A 22389-nucleotide genomic window follows, 5' to 3' on the forward strand; every position below is an offset into this window, starting at 1 on the left:
GACCCATAGACTCACCACACAGAGACCCATAGACTCACCACACAGAGACCCATAGACTCATCACACAGAGACCCACAGACTCACCACACAGAGACCCATAGACTCACCACACAGAGACCCATAGACTCATCACACAGAGACCCATAAACTCATCACACAGAGACCCATAGACTCACCACACAGAGACCCATAGACTCACCACACAGAGACCCATAGACTCATCACACAGAGACCCATAGACTCACACAGAGACCCATAGACTCGCCACAGAGAAACAAGGGGGATACGTGTGACACGTGTGTGTGACACGTGTGTGTGTGTGACACGTGTGTGTGACAGTTGACAAGGGTGACACGTGTGTGTGCGTGACACGTGTGTGTGTGTGTGACACGTGTGTGTGTGTGACACGTGTGTGTGACACGTGTGTGTGTGTGTGACACGTGTGTATGTGTGTGACACGTGTGTGTGTGTGACACGTGTGTGTTTGTGACAGGTGACAAGGGTGACACGTGTGTGTGTGACACGTGTGTGTGTGTGACACGTGTGTGTGTGACACGTGTGTGTGTGTGTGTGACACTTGTGTGTGTGTGACACGTGTGTGTGTGTGACACGTGTGTGTGTGACACGTGTGTGACACGTGTGTGTGTGACACGTGTGTGTGTGACACGTGTGTGTGTGTTACACGTGTGTGTGTGTGACACGTGTGTGTGTGTGTGTGACACGTGTGTGTGTGTGTGACACGTGTGTGTGTGTGACACGTGTGTGTGTGACACGTGTGTGTGTGACACGTGTGTGTGACACGTGTGTGTGTGTGACACGTGTGTGTGACACGTGTGTGTGTGATACGTGTGTGTGACATGTGTGTGTGTGTGACACGTGTGTGTGTGACACGTGTGTGTGTGACACGTGTGTGTGACACGTGTGTGTGTGTGACACGTGTGTGTGTGTGACACGTGTGTGTGACATGTGTGTGTGTGACACGTGTGTGACACGTGTGTGTGTGTGTGACACGTGTGTGTGACACGTGTGTGTGTGTGACACGTGTGTGTGACACGTGTGTGTGTGACACGTGTGTGTGACATGTGTGTGTGTGTGACACGTGTGTGTGTGTGACACGTGTGTGTGACACGTGTGTGTGTGTGACACGTGTGTGTGACACGTGTGTATGTGTGTGTGACACGTGTGTGTGTGACACGTGTGTGTGTGTGACACGTGTGTGTGACACGTGTGTGTGTGTGACACGTGTATGTGTGTGACACGTGTGTGTGTGTGTGACACGTGTGTGTGTGTGACACGTGTGTGTGTGTGTGACACGTGTGTGTGTGACACGTGTGTGTGTGTGTGACACGTGTGTGTGACACGTGTATGTGTGTGACACGTGTATGTGTGTGTGTGACACGTGTGTGTGACAGGTGATAAGGGTGACACGTGTGTGTGTGACACGTGTGTGTGTGTGTGTGACACGTGTGTGTGTGACACGTGTGTGTGTGTGACACGTGTGTGTGTGTGTGTGACACGTGTGTGTGTGTGTGTGACAGGTGATAAGGGTGACACGTGTGTAAATTGCCAGAGCCCATTCCCTCCCAGCGTCCCCTCTACACAGGGGCCCCCAGGGCCGCCTGGAGCCCCTGGGCAACCAGGTGACACACACACACACACACGTGTTACACACACACACGTGTTACACACACACACACGTGTTACACACACACACACACGTGTTACACACACACACATGGTACACACACACATGTTACACACACATGTTACACACACGTGTTACACGCACACGTGTTTCACACAAACACATGTTACACACACAAATGTCACACACACATGTTACACACACACGTGTTACACACACACACACACGTGTTACACACACACACGTACACACACACGTGTTACACACACACACGTATTACACACACACACACACGTACACACACACACGTGTTGCACACACACACACAAATGTGTTACGCACATACACGTGTCACACACACACACACGTGTTACACACACACACGTACACACCCGCACGTGTTACACACACACGTGTCACACACACACACACGTGTTACACACACACACACGTACACACACACACACACACGTGTTACACACACACACGTACACACACACACGTGTTACACACACACACACATGTTACACACACACACGTGTCACACACACACACACAAACGTACACACACACGTACAGACACGTATACAACAACAACCGCCATTCGCCACTAAGTGGCGGTGACGTCACCACGACACTTGTGCCAGGCCATGTGCACCTTGAGGCCACGTGAAGTGTCGAACGCCCGCGGGCAAGAGGTCACGGGGCAGACCCAGGTGCCACGGGTCGACTGACTGAGATGACTGGCTGATGCACCACCTGTGCGCCCTACTGTGGTAACCTGCTGTGCTTTAGCCACCCGGCGCTCCGCTCATTGTTGTGAGCGTCGCTCCTCCGCCCTCCGTTGTTGTTGGAGGGCGACTGCCTCCAACTGCCCAGTAGCAGCGTCCTTCACGAGCCTCCTCCTCTACAGAGGCCGATCTTGACACCGCTGGTACCAGTCATCGGCAAGTCCACTCAGCTCCACGTCCTCCTTTACCACATCGCTCCATCTCTTCTCTAGCCCGTGTCGCGCCCGTTTAGCCCCCTCAATCCGGCCGAACAAAAGCTGTTTCGGCATGCGGTGGCTGGGCATACGGGCTACATGACCCAGCCAACGCAGCCTTGCCTGCCGGAGGAGCTCACCGATGGGACCGTGCCCAGATCTTTCAATTTACACACACACACGTACACACACACGTACACACACACACGTACACACACACACACACACGTACACACACACACGTACACACACACGTACACACACACACGTACACACACACGTACACACACACACACGGTCACAAAGACACACACACACACACGTACACACACGTACACACACACGTACACAAACACACGTACACACACACACACACACGTACACACACACACGTACACAAACACACACACGTACACGTACACACACACGTACACACACACAGGTACACACACACACACACGTACACACACACACGTACACGTACACACACACGTACACACACACACGTACACACACACACGTACACACACACACACGTACACGTACACACACACACACGTACACACACACACACACGTACACGTACACACACACACATGTACACACACACACATGTACACACACACACACGTACACACACACACATGTACACACACACACATGTACACACACACACGTACACACACTTGCGTGTGGCTGAGTGTGGTTGACTCTACTGTGACCCACAGGTTTCCCCGGAACTCCGGGCTTCAAGGGCGACGTGGGAACCCCAGGCACCTCTGGGCCAAGGGGTCCCCCCGTGAGTATGGGGCAGTGTTGAGTCTATGGGGCAGTGTTGAGTCTATGGGCAGTGTTGAGTCTATGGTGCAGTGTTGAGTCTATGGGTGGCAGTGTTGAGTCTATGGTGCAGTGTTGAGTCTATGGGTGGCAGTGTTGAGTCTATGGTGCAGTGTTGAGTCTATGGGTGGCAGTGTTGAGTCTATGGTGCAGTGTTGAGTCTATAGTGCAGTGTTGAGTCTATGGGGCAGTGTTGAGTCTATGGTGCAGTGGTGAGTCTATGGTGCCGTGTTGAGTCTATGGGTGGCAGTGTTGAGGCTACGGTGCAGTGTTGAGTCTATGGTGCAGTGGTGAGTCTATGGTGCAGTGTTGAGTCTATGGGGCAGTGTTGAGTCGATGGTGCAGTGGTGAGTCTGTGGGGCAGTGTTGAGTCTATGGGCAGTGTTGAGTCTATGGGCAGTGTTGAGTCTATGGTACAGTGCTGAGTCTATGGTGCAGTGTTGAGTCTATGGTGCAGTGCTGAGTCTATGGTGCGGTGTTGAGTCTATGGTGCAGTGTTGAGTCTATGGTGCAGTGGTGAGTCTATGGTGCAGTGTTGAATCTATGGTGCAGTTTCGAGTCCATGGTGCAGTGTTGAGTCTATGGGCAGTGTTGAGTCTATGGGTAGTGTTGAGTCTATGGTGCAGTGTTGAGTCTATGGTGCAGTGTTGAGTCTATGGGCAGTATTGAGTCTATGGGCAGTGTTGAGTCTATGGTGCAGTGTTGAGTCTATGGTGCAGTGTTGTGTCTACAGTGCAGTGTTGAGTCTATGGTGCAGTGGTAAGTCTATGGGCAGTGTTGAGTCTATGGGCAGTGTTGAGTCTATGGGCAGTGTTGAGTCTATGGTGCAGTGGTGAGTTTATGGTGCAGTGTTGAGTCTATGGTGCAGTGTTGAGTCTACGGTGCAGTGGTGAGTCTGTGGGGCAGTGCTGAGTCTATGGTGCAGTGTTGAGTCTATGGTGCAGTGATGAGTCTACGGTGCAGTGTTGAGTCTATGGGGCAGTGTTGAGTCTATGGTGCAGTGGTGAGTCTATGGTGCGGTGTTGAGTCTATGGTGCAGTGCTGAGTCTATGGTGCGGTGTTGAGTCTATGGTGCAGTGTTGAGTCAATGGTGCAGTGTTGAGTCTATGGTGCAGTGGTGAGTCTACGGTGCAGTGTTGAGTCTACGGGGCAGTGTTGAGTCTATGGTGCAGGGGTGAGTCTATGGTGCAGTGTTGAGTCTATGGTGCAGTGTTGAGTCTATGGTGCAGTGCTGAGTCTATGGTGCAGTGTTGATTCTATGGTGCAGTGTTGAGTCTATGGTGCAGTGCTGAGTCTATGGTGCAGTGTTGAGTCTATGGTACAGTGCTGAGTCTATGGTGCAGTGTTGAGTCTATGGGTGGCAGTGTTGAGTCTATGGTGCAGTGTTGAGTCTATGGTGCAGTGTTGAGTCTATGGTGCGGTGTCTTGTCTATGGTGCAGTGTTGAGTCTCTGGTGCAGTGTTGAGTCTATGGTGCAGTGTTGAGTCTATGGTACAGTGTTGAGTCTATGGTGCAGTGGTGAGTCTATGGTGCAATGTTGAATCTATGGTGCAGTTTCGAGTCCATGGTGCAGTGTTGAGTCTATGGGCAGTGTTGAGTCTATGGGTAGTGTTGAGTCTATGGTGCAGTGTTGAGTCTATGGTGCAGTGTTGAGTCTATGGGCAGTATTGAGTCTATGGGCAGTGTTGAGTCTATGGTGCAGTGTTGTGTCTACAGTGCAGTGTTGAGTCTGTGGTGCAGTGTTGAGTCTATGGTGCAGTGTTGAGTCTATGGTGCAGTGTTGAGTCTATGGTGCAGTGTTGAGTCTATGGTGCAGTGTTGAGTCTATGGTGCAGTGGTGAATCTATGGTGCAGTGTTAAGTCTATGGTGCCGTGTTGAGTCTATGGGAGGCAGTGTTGAGTCTACGGGGCAGTGTTGAGTCTATCTTGCAGTGTTGAGTCTATGGTGCAGTGTCTAGTCTATTGTGCAGTGTTGAGTCTATTGAGCAGTGTTGAGTCTATGGTGCAGTGTTGAGTCTATGGTGCAGTGTTGAGTCTATGGTGCAGTGTTGAGTCTATGGTGCAGTGTTCAGTCTATGGTGCAGTGTTGAGTCTATGGTGCAGTGTTGAGTCTATGGGCAGTGTTGAGTCTATGGTGCAGTGTTGAGTCTCTGGTGCAGTGTTGAGTCTATGGTGCGGTGTTGAGTCTATGGTGCAGGGTTGAGTCTATGGTGCAGTGTTGAGTCTATGGGCAGTGTTGAGTCTATGGTGCAGTGTTGAGTCTATGGTGCAGTGTTGAGTATATGGGCAGTGTTGAGTCTATGGTGCAGTGTTGAGTCTCTGGTGCAGTGTTGAGTCTATGGTGCGGTTTGAGTCTATGGTGCAGGGTTGAGTCTATGTTGCAGTGTTGAGTCTATGGGCAGTGTTGAGTCTATGGTGCAGTGTTGAGTCTATGGTGCAGTGTTGAGTCTATGGTGCGGTGTTGAGTCTATGGTGCAGTGTTTAGTCCATGGTGACTATTGTGCTAATGTGTTAATGTGTCGACGATGTGAATTGTGGCTGTTGTTGTAATTGTTGTGGTTTATGCTGTTGTCGTTGATGGTCGCTGTGACTTAATTGCCCCGGTCTTTCAGGGTATCCCCGGCCCCGTGGGGCGTCTGGGTGCCCCGGGGCTCAAAGGGGACCCAGGATCTGCGTTCCCCGTGCCGGGTACCAAGGGCGACGAAGGGGACCCTGGGAGGCCGGGGATCGACGGACGGCCCGGGAACCCCGGGAGGCCTGGGGTGGATGGGTCCCCCGGGTTCCCGGGGTCTAAAGGGGACCCTGTGAGTGACGACACACATACACGAGGGATACCCCCTAAACTTCAGTGAATACGGTAATACCTGTAGCACGTGTGGGTCTTATACCACAGTGAATACGGTAATACCAGTACCACGTGTGAGTCTTATACCACAGTGAATACGGTGATACTAGCACCACGTGTGGGTCTTATACCCCAGTGAATACGGTGATACTAGTACCACGTGTGGGTCTTATACCACAGTGAATACGGTAATACTAGTACCACGTGTGGGTCTTGTACCAAAGTGAATACGGTAATACTATTACCACGTGGGGGTCTTATACCCCAGTGAATACGGTAATACCTGTACCACGTGTGGGTCTTATACCCCAGTGAATACGGTGATACTAGTACCAGGTGTGGGTCTTATACCCCAGTGAATACGGTAATACCTGTACCACGTGTGGGTCTTATACCCCAGTGAATACGGTGATACTAGTACCACGTGTGGGTCTTATACCACAGTGAATACGGTAATACTAGTACCACGTGTGGGTGTTATACCACAGTGAATACGGTAATACTAGTACCACGTGTTGGTCTTATACCCCAGTGAATACGGTAATACTAGTACCACGTGTGGGTCTTATACCACAGTGAATACGGTAATACTAGTACCACGTGTGGGTCTTATACCACAGTGAATACGGTAATACTAGTACCACCAATGGGTCTTTTACCCCAGTGAATACGGTAATACTAGTACCACGTGTAAGTCTTATACCCCAGTGAATACGGTAATACTAGTACCAGGTGTGGTTGTTATACCCCAGTGAATACGGTAATACTAGTACCACGTGTGGGTCTTATACCCCAGTGAATACGGTGATACTAGTACCACGTGTGGGTCTTATACCACAGTGAATGCGGTAATACTAGTACCACCAATGGGTCTTTTACCCCAGTGAATACGGTAATACTAGTACCACGTGTAAGTCTTATACCCCAGTGAATACGGTAATACTAGTACCAGGTGTGGTTGTTATACCCCAGTGAATACGGTAATACTAGTACCACGTGTGGGTCTTATACCCCAGTGAATACGGTGATACTAGTACCACGTGTGGGTCTTATACCACAGTGAATGCGGTAATACTAGTACCACGTGTGGGACTTATACCACAGTGAATACGGTAATACTAGTACCATGTGTGGGTCTTATACCACAGTGAATACGGTAATACTAGTACCACGTGTGGGTCTTATACCACAGTGAATACGGTAATACTAGTACCAGGTGTGGGTCTTATACCACAGTGAATACGGTAATACCAGTACCACGTGTAGGTCTTATACCCCAGTGAATACGGTAATACTAGCACCACGTGTGGATGTTATACCACAGTGAATACGGTAATACTAGTACCACGTGTGGGTCTTATACCACAGTGAATACGGTAATACTAGCACCACGTGTGGGTCTCATACCACAGTGAATACGGTGATACTAGCACCACGTGGGGGTCTTATACCCCAGTGAATACGGTAATACTAGCACCACGTGTGAGTCTTACACCACAGTGAATACGGTAATACTAGCACCACGTGTGGGTCTTACACCACAGTGAATACGGTAATACTAGTACCACGTGTGGGTCTTATACGACAGTGAATACGGTGATGCTAGTACCACGTGTGAGTCTTATACCACAGTGAATACGGTAATACCAGTACCACGTGTGAGTCTTACACAACAGTGAATACGGTGATACTAGCACCACGTGTGGGTCTTATACCACAGTGAATACGGTAATACTAGCACCACGTGTGAGTCTTATACCACAGTGAATACGGTAATACTAGCACCACGTGTGAGTCTTATACCCCAGTGAATACGGTAATACTAGTACCACGTGTGGGTCTTACACCACAGTGAATACGGTAATACTAGCACCACGTGTGAGTCTTACACCACAGTGAATACGGTAATACTAGCACCACGTGTGGGTCTTATACCACAGTAAATACGGTAATACTAGTACCACGTGTGGGTCTTATTCCCCAGTGAATACGGTAATACTAGTACCACGTGTTGGTCTTATACCACAGTAAATACGGTAATACCAGTACCACGTGTGGTTGTAATGGATTTTGTGTCTACCCCGCCCCCTCCCCCCCGAAGGCCCCGTTTGGACTGAAAGGGGAGCAGGGTCCACCGGGCCCCCCGGGATTTTCGTCATCGCCGGGGCTACAGGGCCCCCCGGGACCCCCAGGGATAGGGTTCCCTGGCCCCCCCGGCATGAAGGGGCCGCAGGGGGTCCCGGGCCGGCCGGGTGCCCCAGGGACTCCCGGTGAGATTTTTATTTGTTTAGTTTCAAAAATAAAAAATAAAAATAAATACAAAATCTTAACTTGAAGCTTTCGCGTACTTGCAGGAATCCACAGCGCTGGTGAAGTGATCTTCTTTGGTTCTTTCGGTAAAGTCACCACCACGTAGAATGTGACTAAAATAATAATACATTGATACAAATAACACGATAAAATTCTCACGACGTTTCGGCCACAACACAAGCGGCCTTCATCAGGTGAAGGGACGAGACTGTCTGGTAGGTCACTCCAGCGCTGTCCTCCAGACAGTCTCGTCCCTTCACCTGATGAAGGCCGCTTGTGTCGTGGCCGAAACGTCGTGAGAATTTCATCGCGTTACTTTATTTTATCAATTTATTATTTTCTTCTCATTCCACGTGGTGGTGACTTTACCGAAGGAACCAAAGAAGATGAATCCTTGCAGTCACGAAAGCTTTAAATCGAAATTTTTTTGGTGAAGTGATCACGTGGTGGGTAGACAAAGTAAAATACAACCCCCAAAATAAATAAATAATAAATTATAATTATTTTTTGTTTTATTAAATTGTAATGAAATGTTTTTTGGTCTACAAGCGACTGATTTACCTTCACCTATACATCTGTGAGAGGCGGGGGGGGGGAGGGGTGTGTGGAAACAACGAGCTTCATAGCTTTTCGGATTCTTCCTGCAGTATAAATACAATATCCTGATTGTGCTGCTTGTTCATAACAGCACTTGCCCCAACAACTTGTTAGAGGCTACACGGGGGACCTTTGTCTATGGAGCACTTGCCCCAACAACTTGTAATAGGCTACACGGGGGACCTTTGTCTATGGAGCACTTGCCCCAACAACTTGTTAGAGGCTACACGGGGGACCTTTGTCTATGGAGCACTTGTCCCCATACACACAGCCTATCAGAGGCTACACGGGGGACCTTTGCCTTTGCAGCACTTGCCTCAACAGCCTGCCAGAGGCTACACGGGGGACTTTTGTCTTTGCAGCACTTGCCCCCATACACACAGCCTGTCAGAGGCTACACGGGGGACCTTTGTCTATGGAGCACTTGCCCCAACAGCCTGCCAGAGGCTACCCGGGGGACCTTTGTCTTTGCAGCACTTGCCCCAACAGCCTGCCAGAGGCTACACGGGGGACCTTTGCCTTTGCAGCACTTGCCCCAACAGCCTGCCAGAGGCTACCCGGGTGACCTTTGTCTATGGAGCACTTGCCCCAACAGCCTGCCAGAGGCTACACGGGGGACCTTTGTCTTTGTAGCACTTGCCCCCATACACACAGCCTGTCAGAGGCTACACGGGGGACCTTTGTCTATGGAGCACTTGCCCCAACAGCCTGCCAGAGGCTACACGGGGGACCTTTGTCTATGGTGCACTTGTCCCCATACACACAGCCTGTCAGAGGCTACACGGGGGACCTTTGCCTTTGCAGCACTTGCCTCAACAGCCTGCCAGAGGCTACACGGGAGACCTTTGTCTATGGAACACTTGCCCCAACAGCCTGCCAGAGGCTACCCGGGTGACCTTTGTCTATGGAGCACTTGCCCCAACAGCCTGCCAGAGGCTACCCGGGTGACCTTTGTCTATGGAGCACTTGCCCCAACAGCCTGCCAGAGGCTACCCGGGTGACCTTTGTCTATGGAGCACTTGCCCCAACAGCCTGTCCGAGGCTACACGGGGGACCTTTGCCTTTGCAGCACTTGCCCCAACAGCCTGTCCGAGGCTACACGGGTGACCTTTGTCTTTGCAGCACTTGCCCCAACAGCCTGCCAGAGGCTACCCGGGTGACCTTTGCCTTTGTGACTTGACCTCTGCCCCCCCCCCCCACGTGACGCTCCGCGTTAGGCGAGAAGGGAGACCCCGGCTTAACCAAGACTGAGCCTGGGCCCTCAGGGCCTGCAGGACCCCCTGGGGGACAAGGACCCCCGGGGTTCCCAGGTAAGACCCCCACCCTCCCACCCCCACAGTCCCCCCTTCCCTCTCCAAGGGGGCCCTCCTCACTACCCCATCTCAAGTGTCCAAGGGGACCCCCCCCCTCCTCCCCCAACTCCCCCCCCCCCCTCTCATCCCTGTCACCTGACGTTGTTGACGTTGTTGTTGTTGTTGACACATTCTCTGCCCCTCTCCGCACTCAGGGACCCCGGGATTCGAAGGGAGTCCAGGGACCCCGGGGCAGCCGGGGCCCAAAGGGGATCAGGGACTCCCTGGCAGGGGGGTCCCTGGAGGACCTGGACCCAAAGGTGAGACAGATCGTCCATACCTTACGTACGGACACCTGTGTGTGTGTGTGTGTCTCTCTCTCTCTGTCCATCTGTCCATCCCTCCAAATGTGTGTTCATCTGTCTGTCTGTCCATCTGTCCATCTGTCTGTCTGTCCATCTCTCTGTCTGTCTGTCCATCCCTCCATCTGTCTGTCCATCTCTCTGTCTGTCTGTCCATCCCTCCATCTGTCTGTCCATCTGTCTGTCTGTCCATCTGTCTGTCTGTCTGTCCATCCTTCCATCTGTCTGTCCATCTCTCTGTCCATCTGTCTGTCCGTCTGTCTGACCGTCTGTCCATCCCTCCATCTGTCTGTCCATCTGTCCATCTCTCTGTCCATCTGTCTGTCCATCTGTCTGTCCGTCTGTCCGTCCATCCCTCCATCTGTTTGTCCATCTGTCCATCTCTCTGTCCATCCAAGCATCTGTGTGTCCATCTCTCAATCTCTCCGTCTGTCTGTCCATCCCTCCATCTGTCTGGCCGTCTGTCTGTCTGTCTGTCCATCCCTTCATCTGTGTGTCCAACTGTTCATCTGTCTGTCTGTCTGTCCGTCCCTCCATCTGTGTGTCCATCTGTCCATCTGTCCGTCTGTCTGTCCATCCCTCCATCTGTGTGTCCATCTGTCCATATCTCCGTCTGTCCGTCTGTCTCTCCGTCCCTCCATCCGTGTGTCCATCTGTCTGTATGTCCATCTGTCCGTCTGTCTGTCGGTCCCTCCATCTGTGTGTCCACCTGTCTGTATGTCCATCTGTCCGTCTGTCAGACTGTCTGTCCATCCCTCCATCTGTGTGTCCATCTGTTCATCTGTCTACCTGTCTGTCCGTATGTCCGTCTGTCTGTCCATCCCTCCATCTGTCTGGCCGTCTGTCTGCCCGTCTGTCCATCCCTCCATCTGTGTGTCCAACTGTCCATCTGTCCGTCTGTCCATCCCTCCATCTGTGTGTCCATCTGTCCGTCTGTCCATCTCTCTGTCCGTCTGCCCGTCTGTCCGTCCCTCCATCTGTGTGTCCATCTGTCCGTCTGTCCGTCTGTCTGCCCGTCTGACCGTCCCTCTATCTGTGTGTCCATCTGTCTGTCTGTCTGTCTGCCCGTCTGTCCGTCCCTCCATCTGTGTGTCCATCTGTCCGTCTGTCCGTCTGTCTGCCCGTCTGTCCGTCGCTCCATCTGTGTGTCCATCTGTCCGTCTGTCCATCTCTCTGTCCGTCTGCCCGTCTGTCCGTCCCTCAATCTGTGTGTCCATCTGTCCATCTGTCCGTCTGTCCGTCCGTCTGTCCGTCCCTCCATCTGTGTGTCCATCTGTCTGTCTGTCTGCCCGTCTGTCCGTCCCTCCATCTGTGTGTCCATCTGTCCGTCTGTCCGTCCGTCTGGGTGGTGCTGGCCACCCACCCACCCACCCACCTCGTGTCCCACCGTGCCGGTAGCCATCATAGGCGCTGCTGCTGCTGCCGCTCGCCACCACTGACAGCACTTGCCCCAGCGGCTTGTTGAGGCTACACGGGGGTGGATCTTTGTCTTTGTGTCTGTCGTGCGTGTGTCCGTGGCGTCTTCAGGCTTCTCGGGTACCCCGGGAACTCCCGGAAACCCCGGGGGGCCCGGCACGCCGGGACAGGGTGGCAATCCGGGCAGCCCCGGATTCCCCGGCATCAAGGTGAGGGAGAAGAAGCGCCAAAGCAGCAGGAGGCGCTGCTCCTGGGAATGTCGATTTCCATCTGTGCGGGTGTCTCTGCTGTGAGTTTGTGGGTGTCTCTGCTGTGAGTCTGTGGGTGTCTCTGTGTGAGTCTGTGGGGCTCTGTGTGTCTGTGGGTGTCTCTGCTGTGAGTTTGTGGGTGTCTCTGCTGTGAGTCTGTGGGTGTCTCTGCTGTGTCTGTGGGTGTCTCTGTGTGTCTGTGGGTGTCTCTGCTGTGAGTTTGTGGGTCTCTCTGCTGTGAGTCTGTGTGTCTCTGCTGTGAGTTTGTGGGTCTCTGTGTGAGTCTGTGGGTCTCTGTGTGAGTCTGTGGGGCTCTGTGTGAGTCTGTGGGTCTCTCTGCTGTGAGTCTGTGGGTGTCTCTGCTGTGAGTTTGTGGGTCTCTCTGCTGTGAGTCTGTGGGTGTCTCTGTTGTGAGTCTGTGGGTGTCTCTGTGTGAGTCTGTGGGTGTCTCTGCTGTGAGTTTGTGGGTCTCTGTGTGAGTCTGTGGGTGTCTCTGTGTGAGTTTACGGGTCTCTATGTGAGTCTGTGTGTCTCTGTGTGAGTCTGTGGGTGTCTCTGTGTGGGTCTGTGGGTCTCTGTGTGAGTCTGTGGGTGTCTCTGTGTGAGTTTACGGGTCTCTATGTGAGTCTGTGTGTCTCTGTGTGAGTCTGTGGGTGACTCTATGTGAGTCTGTGGGTGTCTCTGTGTGAGTCTACGGGTGTCTGTGTGAGTCTGTGGGTGTCTCTCTGTGAGTCTGTGGGTGTCTCTGTATGAGTCTACGGGTCTCTGTGTAGGCCTATGGGTCTCTGTTAGTCTGTGGGTCTTTGTGTGAGTCTATGGGTCTTTGTGTGAGTGTGGGTGTCTCTGTGTAAGTCTGTGGGTCTCTGTGTGAGTCTGTGGGTCTCTGTGTAAGTCTGTGGGTCTCTGTGTGAGTATGTGGGTGTCTCTGTGTGAGTCTACGGGTCTCTGTGTGAGTCTGTGGGTGTCTCTGCTGTGAGTTTGTGGGTCTCTGTGTGAGTCTGTGGGTGTCTCTATGTGAGTCTACGGGACTCTGTGTGAGTCTGTGGGTGTCTCTGCTGTGAGTTTGTGGGTGTCTCTGTGTGAGTCTGTGGGTGTCTCTGTGTGAGTCTGTGGGTGTCTCTGTGTGAGTCTGTGGGTGTCTCTGTGTGAGTCTACGGGTCTCTGTGTGAGTCTGTGGGTGTCTCTGTGTGAGTCTGTGGGTATCTGTGTGAGTCTGTGGGTGTCTCTGCTGTGAGTTTGTGGGTCTCTGTGTGAGTCTGTGGGTGTCTCTGTGTGAGTCTGTGGGTGTCTCTCTGTGAGTCTGTGGGTGTCTCTGTGTGAGTCTACGGGTCTCTGTGTAAGTCTATGGGTCTCTATGAGTCTGTGGGTCGTTGTGTGAGTCTATGGGTCTCTGTGTGAGTCTATGGGTCGTTGTGTAAGTGTGGGTGTCTCTGTGTAAGTCTGTGGGTCTCTGTGTGAGTCTGTGGGTCTCTGTGTAAGTCTGTGGGTCTCTGTGTGAGTATGTGGGTGTCTCTGTGTGAGTCTACGGGTCTCTGTGTGAGTCTGTGGGTGCCTCTGCTGTGAGTTTGTGGGTCTCTGTGTGAGTCTGTGGGTGTCTGTGTGAGTCTACGGGTCTCTGTGTGAGTCTGTGGGTGTCTCTGTGTGAGTCTACGGGTCTCTGTGTGAGTCTGTGGGTCTCTCTGTGAGTCTGTGGGTGTCTCTGTGTGAGTCTACGGGCCTCTGTGTGAGTCTATGGGTCTTTGTGTGAGTCTATGGGTCTCTGTGTGAGTCTGTGGGTCTCTATGTGAGTCTGTGGGTGTCTCTGATGTGAGTTTGTGGGTCTCTCTGTGAGTCTGTGGGTGTCTCTGCTGTGAGTTTGTGGGTCTCTCTGTGAGTCTGTGGGTGTCTCTGCTGTGAGTTTGTGGGTCTCTGTGTGAGTCTGTGGGTGTCTCTGTGTGAGTTTACGGGTCTCTGTGTAAGTCTATGGGTCTCTGTGAGTCTGTGGGTCTTTGTGTGAGTCAAGGGGTCTCTGTGTGAGTCTATGGGTCTTTGTGTAAGTGTGGGTGTCTCTGTGTAAGTCTGTGGGTCTCTGTGTGAGTCTGTGGGTCTCTGTGTAAGTCTGTGGGTCTCTGTGTGAGTATGTGGGTGTCTCTGTGTGAGTCTACGGGTCTCTGTGTGAGTCTGTGGGTGTCTCTGCTGTGAGTTTGTGGGTCTCTGTGTGAGTCTGTGGGTGTCTCTGTGTGAGTCTGTGGGTCTCTGTGTGAGTCTGTGGGTGTCTCTGCTGTGAGTTTGTGGGTCTCTGTGTGAGTCTGTGGGTGTCTCTGCTGTGAATTTGTGGGGCTCTCTGCTGTGAGTCTGTGGGTGTCTCTGTGTGAGTCTACGAGCCTCTGTGTGAGTCTATGTGTCTCTGTGTGAGTCTATGTACGTGTGTGTATGTTGAACTTCTTTCGCACCGTACGTAGCCGACCGTGGCCAATCAGGGGCGCGGCGGGCCTGTGCCAGGCTAGGTGCACTTTGAGACCATCACGTGGGGCTAGTGGTAGTGTAGAGGTGGTAGTGGTTTGGGGAGTCACCGCTCACGGCAAACACCGGTGACGATTATCTGAACCCGGTCCTGGTCCTCGCCTAGGTCGACTCGGCCTCAAATGATTTGCCTGGTGTAGCTGTGTGCAGTATAAACATCGCACCCCTTGGGGAGACAAAGGCGGCCGGGCGTGGTGCTGGTAGCCACCCACCCCCTCGTGTGTCACAGTGCCGGTAGCCTTCATACAGTAGGTGCTGTTGCTAGCGAGCAACAGCACTTGCCCCTACAGTCTGTAGAGGCTACACGGGGGACCTTTGTTTGTGTCTACCTTCATAGGTGCTGCTACTCGCTACTAACAGCACTTGCCCCTACAGTCTGTTGAGGTTACACGGGGGATCTTTGTCTATGTCTACCTTCATAGCTGCTGCTACTCGCTACTAACAGCACTTGCCCCTACAGCCTGTAGAGGCTACACGGGGGACCTTTGTCTGTGTCTACCTTCATAGCTGCTGCTGCTCGCTACTAACAGCACTTGCCCCTGCAGTCTGTAGAGGCTACACGGGGGATCTTTGTCTGTGTGTGTGACAACAGGGAGACCCCGGCTTTGGCACCCCGGGACCATCGGGAACCCCAGGGCCCCGTGGGGTCCCCGGGCCCCCGGGCCTGAAGGGGGACCCCGGGCTACCGGGACAGGGGGCCCAACCCGGGCGACCCGGGGCGGATGGAACGCCGGGGCCCAAGGGTTCGTTCACCGCTCTGTAGACTTGGAATCCGAAGAGCTATGAAGCTCTTTGCGTGGACAGATGGTCTGGGAGGGTCACAGAGACGCATATAGAAGCATAGAGACCCACAGACACCTACAGAGACCCATAGAGACCCATACTCATAGAGGCCCCAACTCACAGAGACCCATACTCATAGAGACCCATACTCTTAGAGACCCATAGAGACCCATACTCACAGAGACCCATAGTGACCCATACTCATAGAGACCCAAACTCATAGAGACCCATAGAGATCCATACCCATAGAGACCCATAGAGACCCATACTCACAGAGACCCATAGAGACCCAAACTCATAGAGACCCAAACTCACAGAGACCCATACTCATAGAGACCCATACTCACAGAGACCCATAGACACCCACACTCATAGAGACCCATACTCATAGAGACCCAAACTCATAGAGACCCATACTCATAGAGACCCATACTCATAGAGACCCATACTCACAGAGACCCATAGACACCCACACTCATAGAGACCCATACTCATAGAGACCCATACTCATAGAGACCCATACTCACAGGGACCCATCCTCATAGAGACCCATACTCATAGAGACCCATACTCACATAGACCCATACTCACAGAAACCCACACTCATAGAGATCCATACTCACAGGCACCCATCCTCATAGAGACCCATACTCATAGAGACCCACACTCATAGAGACCCATACTCACAGAAACCCACACTCATAGAGACCCACACTCATAGAGACCCATACTCACAGAAACCCACACTCATAGAGACCCACACTCATAGAGATCCATACTCACAGGCACCCATCCTCATAGAGACCCATACTCACAGAGACCCAAACTCATAGAGACCCACACTCATAGAGACCCATACTCACAGAAACCCACACTCATAGAGACCCATACTCACAGGCACCCATCCTCATAGAGACCCATACTCACAGAGACCCATACTCATAGAGACCCATACTCATAGAGACCCATACTCACAGAGACCCATACTCATAGAGACCCAAACTCATAGAGACCCATACTCACAGAGACCCATACTCATAGAGACCCATACTCACAGAGACCCATACTCATAGACACCCACACTCATAGAGACCCATACTCACAGAGACCCACACTCATAGAGACCCATACTCATAGACACCCACACTCATAGAGACCCATACTCACAGAGACCCACACTCATAGAGACCCATACTCATAGAGACCCATACTCATAGAGACCCAAACTCATAGAGACCCACACTCATAGACACCCATCCTCATAGAGACCCATACTCATAGAGACCCATACTCACAGAGACCCATACTCACAGGGACCCATCCTCATAGAGACCCACATTCATAGAGACCCATACTCACATAGACCCATACTCACAGAAACCCACACTCATAGAGACCCATACTCACAGAGACCCAAACTCATAGACACCCACACTCATAGACACCCACACTCACAGAGACCCATACTCACAGAGACCCAAACTCATAGAGACCCACACTCATAGACACCCACACTCATAGACACCCACACTCACAGAGACCCACGCAGAACCAGAGAGACCCACAGAGACCCACGGACATAACGCTGCCTCTGGGTTCGGCCAATCAGCATCGAGGACGACAGTGCCTAACAACATCGTTCAATCTCACGAGAGCCATGCTCGCTCGCATGTTTCATCACACGCATGTTGTGTGTTTCATGCCCTGCACGCGTGTTCTCGTCTGCGTCTGTGTGTGAGGCCGCCCATAAATGACGTCACGCGATTTTTTGACGATTTTTGACCCCCCCCGCACCCCCTCCCCGTCAGACCTCCCCCCTCCTCCTCCTCAAATATGACGTCACAAAGCTCTGCCGCCACCCCCCAAATAAATAAATATCGCATGCTTCTAATTATATTCTTGGTTCTTTCGGTAAAGTCACCACCACGTTGGAAGGGAAACAATAAAATAATGAAAATATTAAACTAATAAAATTATTATTCTTGCTTCTTTCGGTAAAGTCCACCACCACGTTAGAAGGGAAACAATAAAATAATAAAAATATAAAACTAATAAAATTATTATTATTATTGGTTCTTTCGGTAAAGTCACCACCACGTTGGAAGGGAAACAATAAAATAATGAAAATATTAAACTAATAAAATTATTATTTTTGGTTCTTTCGGTAAAGTCCACCACCACGTTAGAAGGGAAACAATAAAAATATAAAACAATAAAATTATTATTCTTGGTTCTTTCTGTAAAGTCACCACCACGTTGGAAGGGAAACAATAAAATAATGAAAATATTAAACTAATAAAATTATTATTCTTGGTTCTTTCGGTAAAGTCCACCACCACGTTAGAAGGGAAACAATAAAATAATAAAAATATAAAACAATACAATTATTATTCTTGGTTCTTTCGGTAAAGTCACCACCACGTTAGAAGGGAAACAATAAAATAATAAAAATATAAAACTAATAAAGTTATTATTCTTGGTTCTTTCGGTAAAGTCGCCACCACGTTAGAAGGGAAACAATAAAATAATAAAAATATAAAAACAATAAAATTATTATTCTTGGTTCTTTCGGTAAAGTCACCACCACGTTAGAAGGGAAACAATAAAATAATGAAAGTATAAAACAATAAAATTATTATTCTTGGTTCTTTCGGTAAAGTCACCACCACGTTAGAAGGGAAACAATAAAATAATAAAAATATAAAACAATAAAATTATTATTCTTGGTTCTTTCGGTAAAGTCACCACCACGTTAGAAGGAAAACAATAAAATAATAAAAATATAAAACTAATAAAATTATTATTCTTGGTTCTTTCGGTAAAGTCACCACCACGTTAAAAGGGAAACAATAAAATTATAAAACAGTAAAATTATTATTCTTGGTTCTTTCGGTAAAGTCACCACCACGTAGAAGGGAAACAATAAAATAATAAAAATATAAAACAAAACTATTATTCTTGGTTCTTTCGGTAAAGTCACCACCACGTTAGAAGGGAAACAATAAAATAATTAAAATATAAAACAGTAAAATTATTATTCTTGGTTCTTTCGGTAAAGTCACCACCACGATCGAAGGGAAACAATAAAATAATAAAAATATAAAACAATAAAATTATTATTCTTGGTTCTTTCTGTAAAGTCACCACCACGTTAGAAGGGAAACAATAAAATAATAAAAATATAAAACAATAAAATTATGATTCTTGGTTCTTTCGGTAAAGTCACCACCACATTAGAAGGGAAACAATAAAATAATAAAAATATAAAACAATAAAATTATTATTCTTGGTTCTTTCGGTAAAGTCACCACCACGTTAGAAGGGAAACAATAAAATAATAAAAATATAAAACAATAACATTATTATTCTTGGTTCTTTCGGTAAAGTCACCACCACGTTAGAAGGGAAACAATAAAATAATAAAAATATAAAACAATAAAATTATTATTCTTGGTTCTTTCGGTAAAGTCACCACCACGTTAGAAGGGAAACAATAAAATAAAAATAATATAAAACAGTAAAATTATTATTCTTGGTTCTTTCGGTAAAGTCACCACCACGTTAGAAGGGAAACAATAAAATAATAAAAATATAAAACTAATAAAATTATTATTCTTGGTTCTTTCGGTAAAGTCACCACCACGTTAGAAGGGAAACAATAAAATAATAAAAATGTAAAACAATAAAATTGTTATTCTTGGTTCTTTCGGTAAAGTCACCACCACGTTAGAAGGGAAACAATAAAATAATAAAAATATAAAACAGTAAAATTCTCACGACGTTTCGACTGCAACACAAGCAGCAATCATCATCAGGTGTGAAAACCACAGCAAGAACAATTTTAAGCATGTTTTAAGCTTTAAATCAAAATGCTTCAAATCGCTTTAAGCTATTGTCATTGTAGTTGCGTGTTTAATGTGGCTCTGCACTCCTATGATGTTGTAGGAGAAAACATTTATTAAAATATTTTTAATGTAAAGCTTTCGTGACTGCAGTGATTCACATTCTTGGTTCTTTCGGTAAAGTCGCCACCACGTAGAAGGGAAACAATAAAAAAATAAAATTTCTAACGTGGTGGTGACTTTACCGAAAAAACCAAGAATAATAATATTATTGTTTTATATCTTTATTATTGTATTGTTTCCCTTCTACGTGGTGACTTTACCGAAAGAACCGAGAATATGTATATATATAAAAACAAGTCTATTTAATTAAGTAGAACGTGTTTGCCTGTATTTATTTATCGATCAAGTTGCGAATTTTTACGTGACGTCACATTTCTCAAACCCCTCCCCCCCCTTGTCACACATCGTCACCCCCCGCCCCCCGCTAGGTGTGTGACGTCATTTATGGATGGCACGTGTGTCAGTGTGTGTGTCTGTGTGTGTGTCTGTGTGTGTGTGTCTGTGTGTGTGTCTATTTGCGGGGAGCGGTGGTGCAGCAGTTAGCGCTACGTTGCGCTGTGAACCTGGCGACCCCTGTGTTGCGTGTGTGTGTGCGTGTGTGTGTGCGTGTGTGTGTGTTTGTGGGGAGCGATAGTGTAGCGGTTAGCGCTACGCTGCGCTATGAACCTGGCGACCCAGGTTCGATTCCCGCTCACGGCCAACACCAGTGACGATTATCTGAACCGGTCCCGGGCCTCCCCTAGGTCGACTCAGCCTCAAATGAGTACCTGGTGCGGTGTGTAAACATTGCCACTAGGGAGACAAAGGCGGTCGGGCGTGGTGCTGGCCACCCACCCCCTCGTCTACCGTTCCGGCCTTCATAGGTGCTCGCTAACAGCACTTGCCCCTACAGTCTGTTAAGGCTATATGGGGGATCTTTGTCTCTGTCTTTTGTGTCTATTTGCGGGGAGCGGTGGTGCAGCAGTTAGCGCTACGTTGCGCTGTGAACCTGGCGACCCCTGTGTTGTGTGTGTGTGTGCGCTCCACAGGCGATGCAGGGTTCCAGGGGAGGCCCGGTCAACCGGGGTCACCTGGTACCCCTGGCAGGGGCTCTCCTGGAGCAACGGGGACCCCAGGACCATCGGGTCCACCCGGGACCCCAGGTGAGTGCCCACACACAGAGACCCACAGACTACTCACACATAGAGACCCATAGACTAACACATAGAGACCCATAGACTCACACACAGAGACCCATAGACTCACTCACACAGAGACCCATAGACTACACACATAGAGACCCATAGACTACTCACACAGAGACACATAGACTCATCACACAGAGACCCATAGACTCACACACAGAGACCCATAGACTACTCACACAGAGACACATAGACTCATACATAGAGACCCATAGACTACTCACACAGAGACACATAGACTCATCACACAGAGACCCATAGACTCACACATAGAGACCCATAGACTCACCACACAGAGACCCATAGACTACACACATAGAGACCCATAGACTCACCACACAGAGACCCATAGACTACTCACACAGAGACACATAGACTCATACATAGAGACCCATAGACTACTCACACAGAGACACATAGACTCATCACACAGAGTCCCATAGACTCACACACAGAGACCCATAGACTCACACATAGAGACCCATAGACTCACACACAGAGACCCATAGACTCACACATAGAGACCCATAGACTCACACACAGAGACCCATAGACTCACACATAGAGACCCATAGACTCACTCACACAGAGACCCATAGACTACACACATAGAGACCCATAGATTCACACACACAGAGACCCATAGACTCACACATACAGACCCATAGACTACTCACACAGAGACCCATAGACTCACACATAGAGACCCATAGACTCACACAGAGACCCATAGACTACTCACACAGAGACACATAGACTCACACACACAGAGACCCATAGACTCACACATAGAGACCCATAGAGTACTCACACAGAGACCCATAGACTCACCACACAGAGGCCCATCGACTCACACAGAGAACCATAGACTACTCACACAGAGACCCATAGACTCACACAGAGAACCATAGACTACTCACACAGAGACCCATAGACTCACACATAGAGACCCATAGACTACTCACACGGAAACCCATAGACTCACACACAGAGACCCATAGACTCACACACAGAGACCCATAGACTACTCACACAGAGAGCCATAGACTCACACACACAGAGACCCATAGACTCACCACACAGAGACCCATAGACTCACACACACAGAGACCCATAGACTACTCACACAGAGACCCACACACTCACACGTAGAGACCCATAGACTACTCACACAGAGACCCATAGACTCACACACACAGAGACCCATAGACTCACACACACAGAGACCCATAGACTACTCACACAGAGACCCATAGACTCACACACACAGAGACCCATAGACTCACACATAGAGACCCATAGACTACTCACACAGAGACCCATAGACTACTCACACAGAGACCCATAGACTCACACACAGAGACCCATAGACTCACCACACAGAGACCCATAGACTCACACACAGAGACCCATAGACTCACACATAGAGACCCATAGACTACTCACACAGAGACCCATAGACTACTCACACAGAGACC

The 22389-nt window shown here is 49.7% G+C and overlaps 1 protein-coding gene across 1 annotated transcript in view; it reads left to right on the forward strand.

The window, feature by feature from the left end:
- Nucleotides 1-22389, forward strand: part of LOC116956744 (uncharacterized) — a 191195-nt gene that overhangs the window by 104711 nt on the left and 64095 nt on the right. The window contains exons 22-30 of the mRNA XM_076057983.1: nt 1539-1640; nt 3359-3429; nt 6080-6271; nt 8414-8582; nt 10437-10529; nt 10727-10831; nt 12401-12498; nt 15632-15782; nt 20756-20869. Of these exons, the coding sequence (XP_075914098.1) occupies nt 1539-1640; nt 3359-3429; nt 6080-6271; nt 8414-8582; nt 10437-10529; nt 10727-10831; nt 12401-12498; nt 15632-15782; nt 20756-20869 (1095 nt within the window). The remainder of the gene's footprint in view (nt 1-1538; nt 1641-3358; nt 3430-6079; nt 6272-8413; nt 8583-10436; nt 10530-10726; nt 10832-12400; nt 12499-15631; nt 15783-20755; nt 20870-22389) is intronic.

This window comes from Petromyzon marinus (assembly GCF_048934315.1).
Source record: "Petromyzon marinus isolate PM22_M1 ecotype Great Lakes invasive population chromosome 67 unlocalized genomic scaffold, UKy_Petmar_22M1.pri1.0 chr67_unloc.2, whole genome shotgun sequence".
In the NCBI taxonomy this organism is placed as follows: domain Eukaryota; kingdom Metazoa; phylum Chordata; class Hyperoartia; order Petromyzontiformes; family Petromyzontidae; genus Petromyzon; species Petromyzon marinus.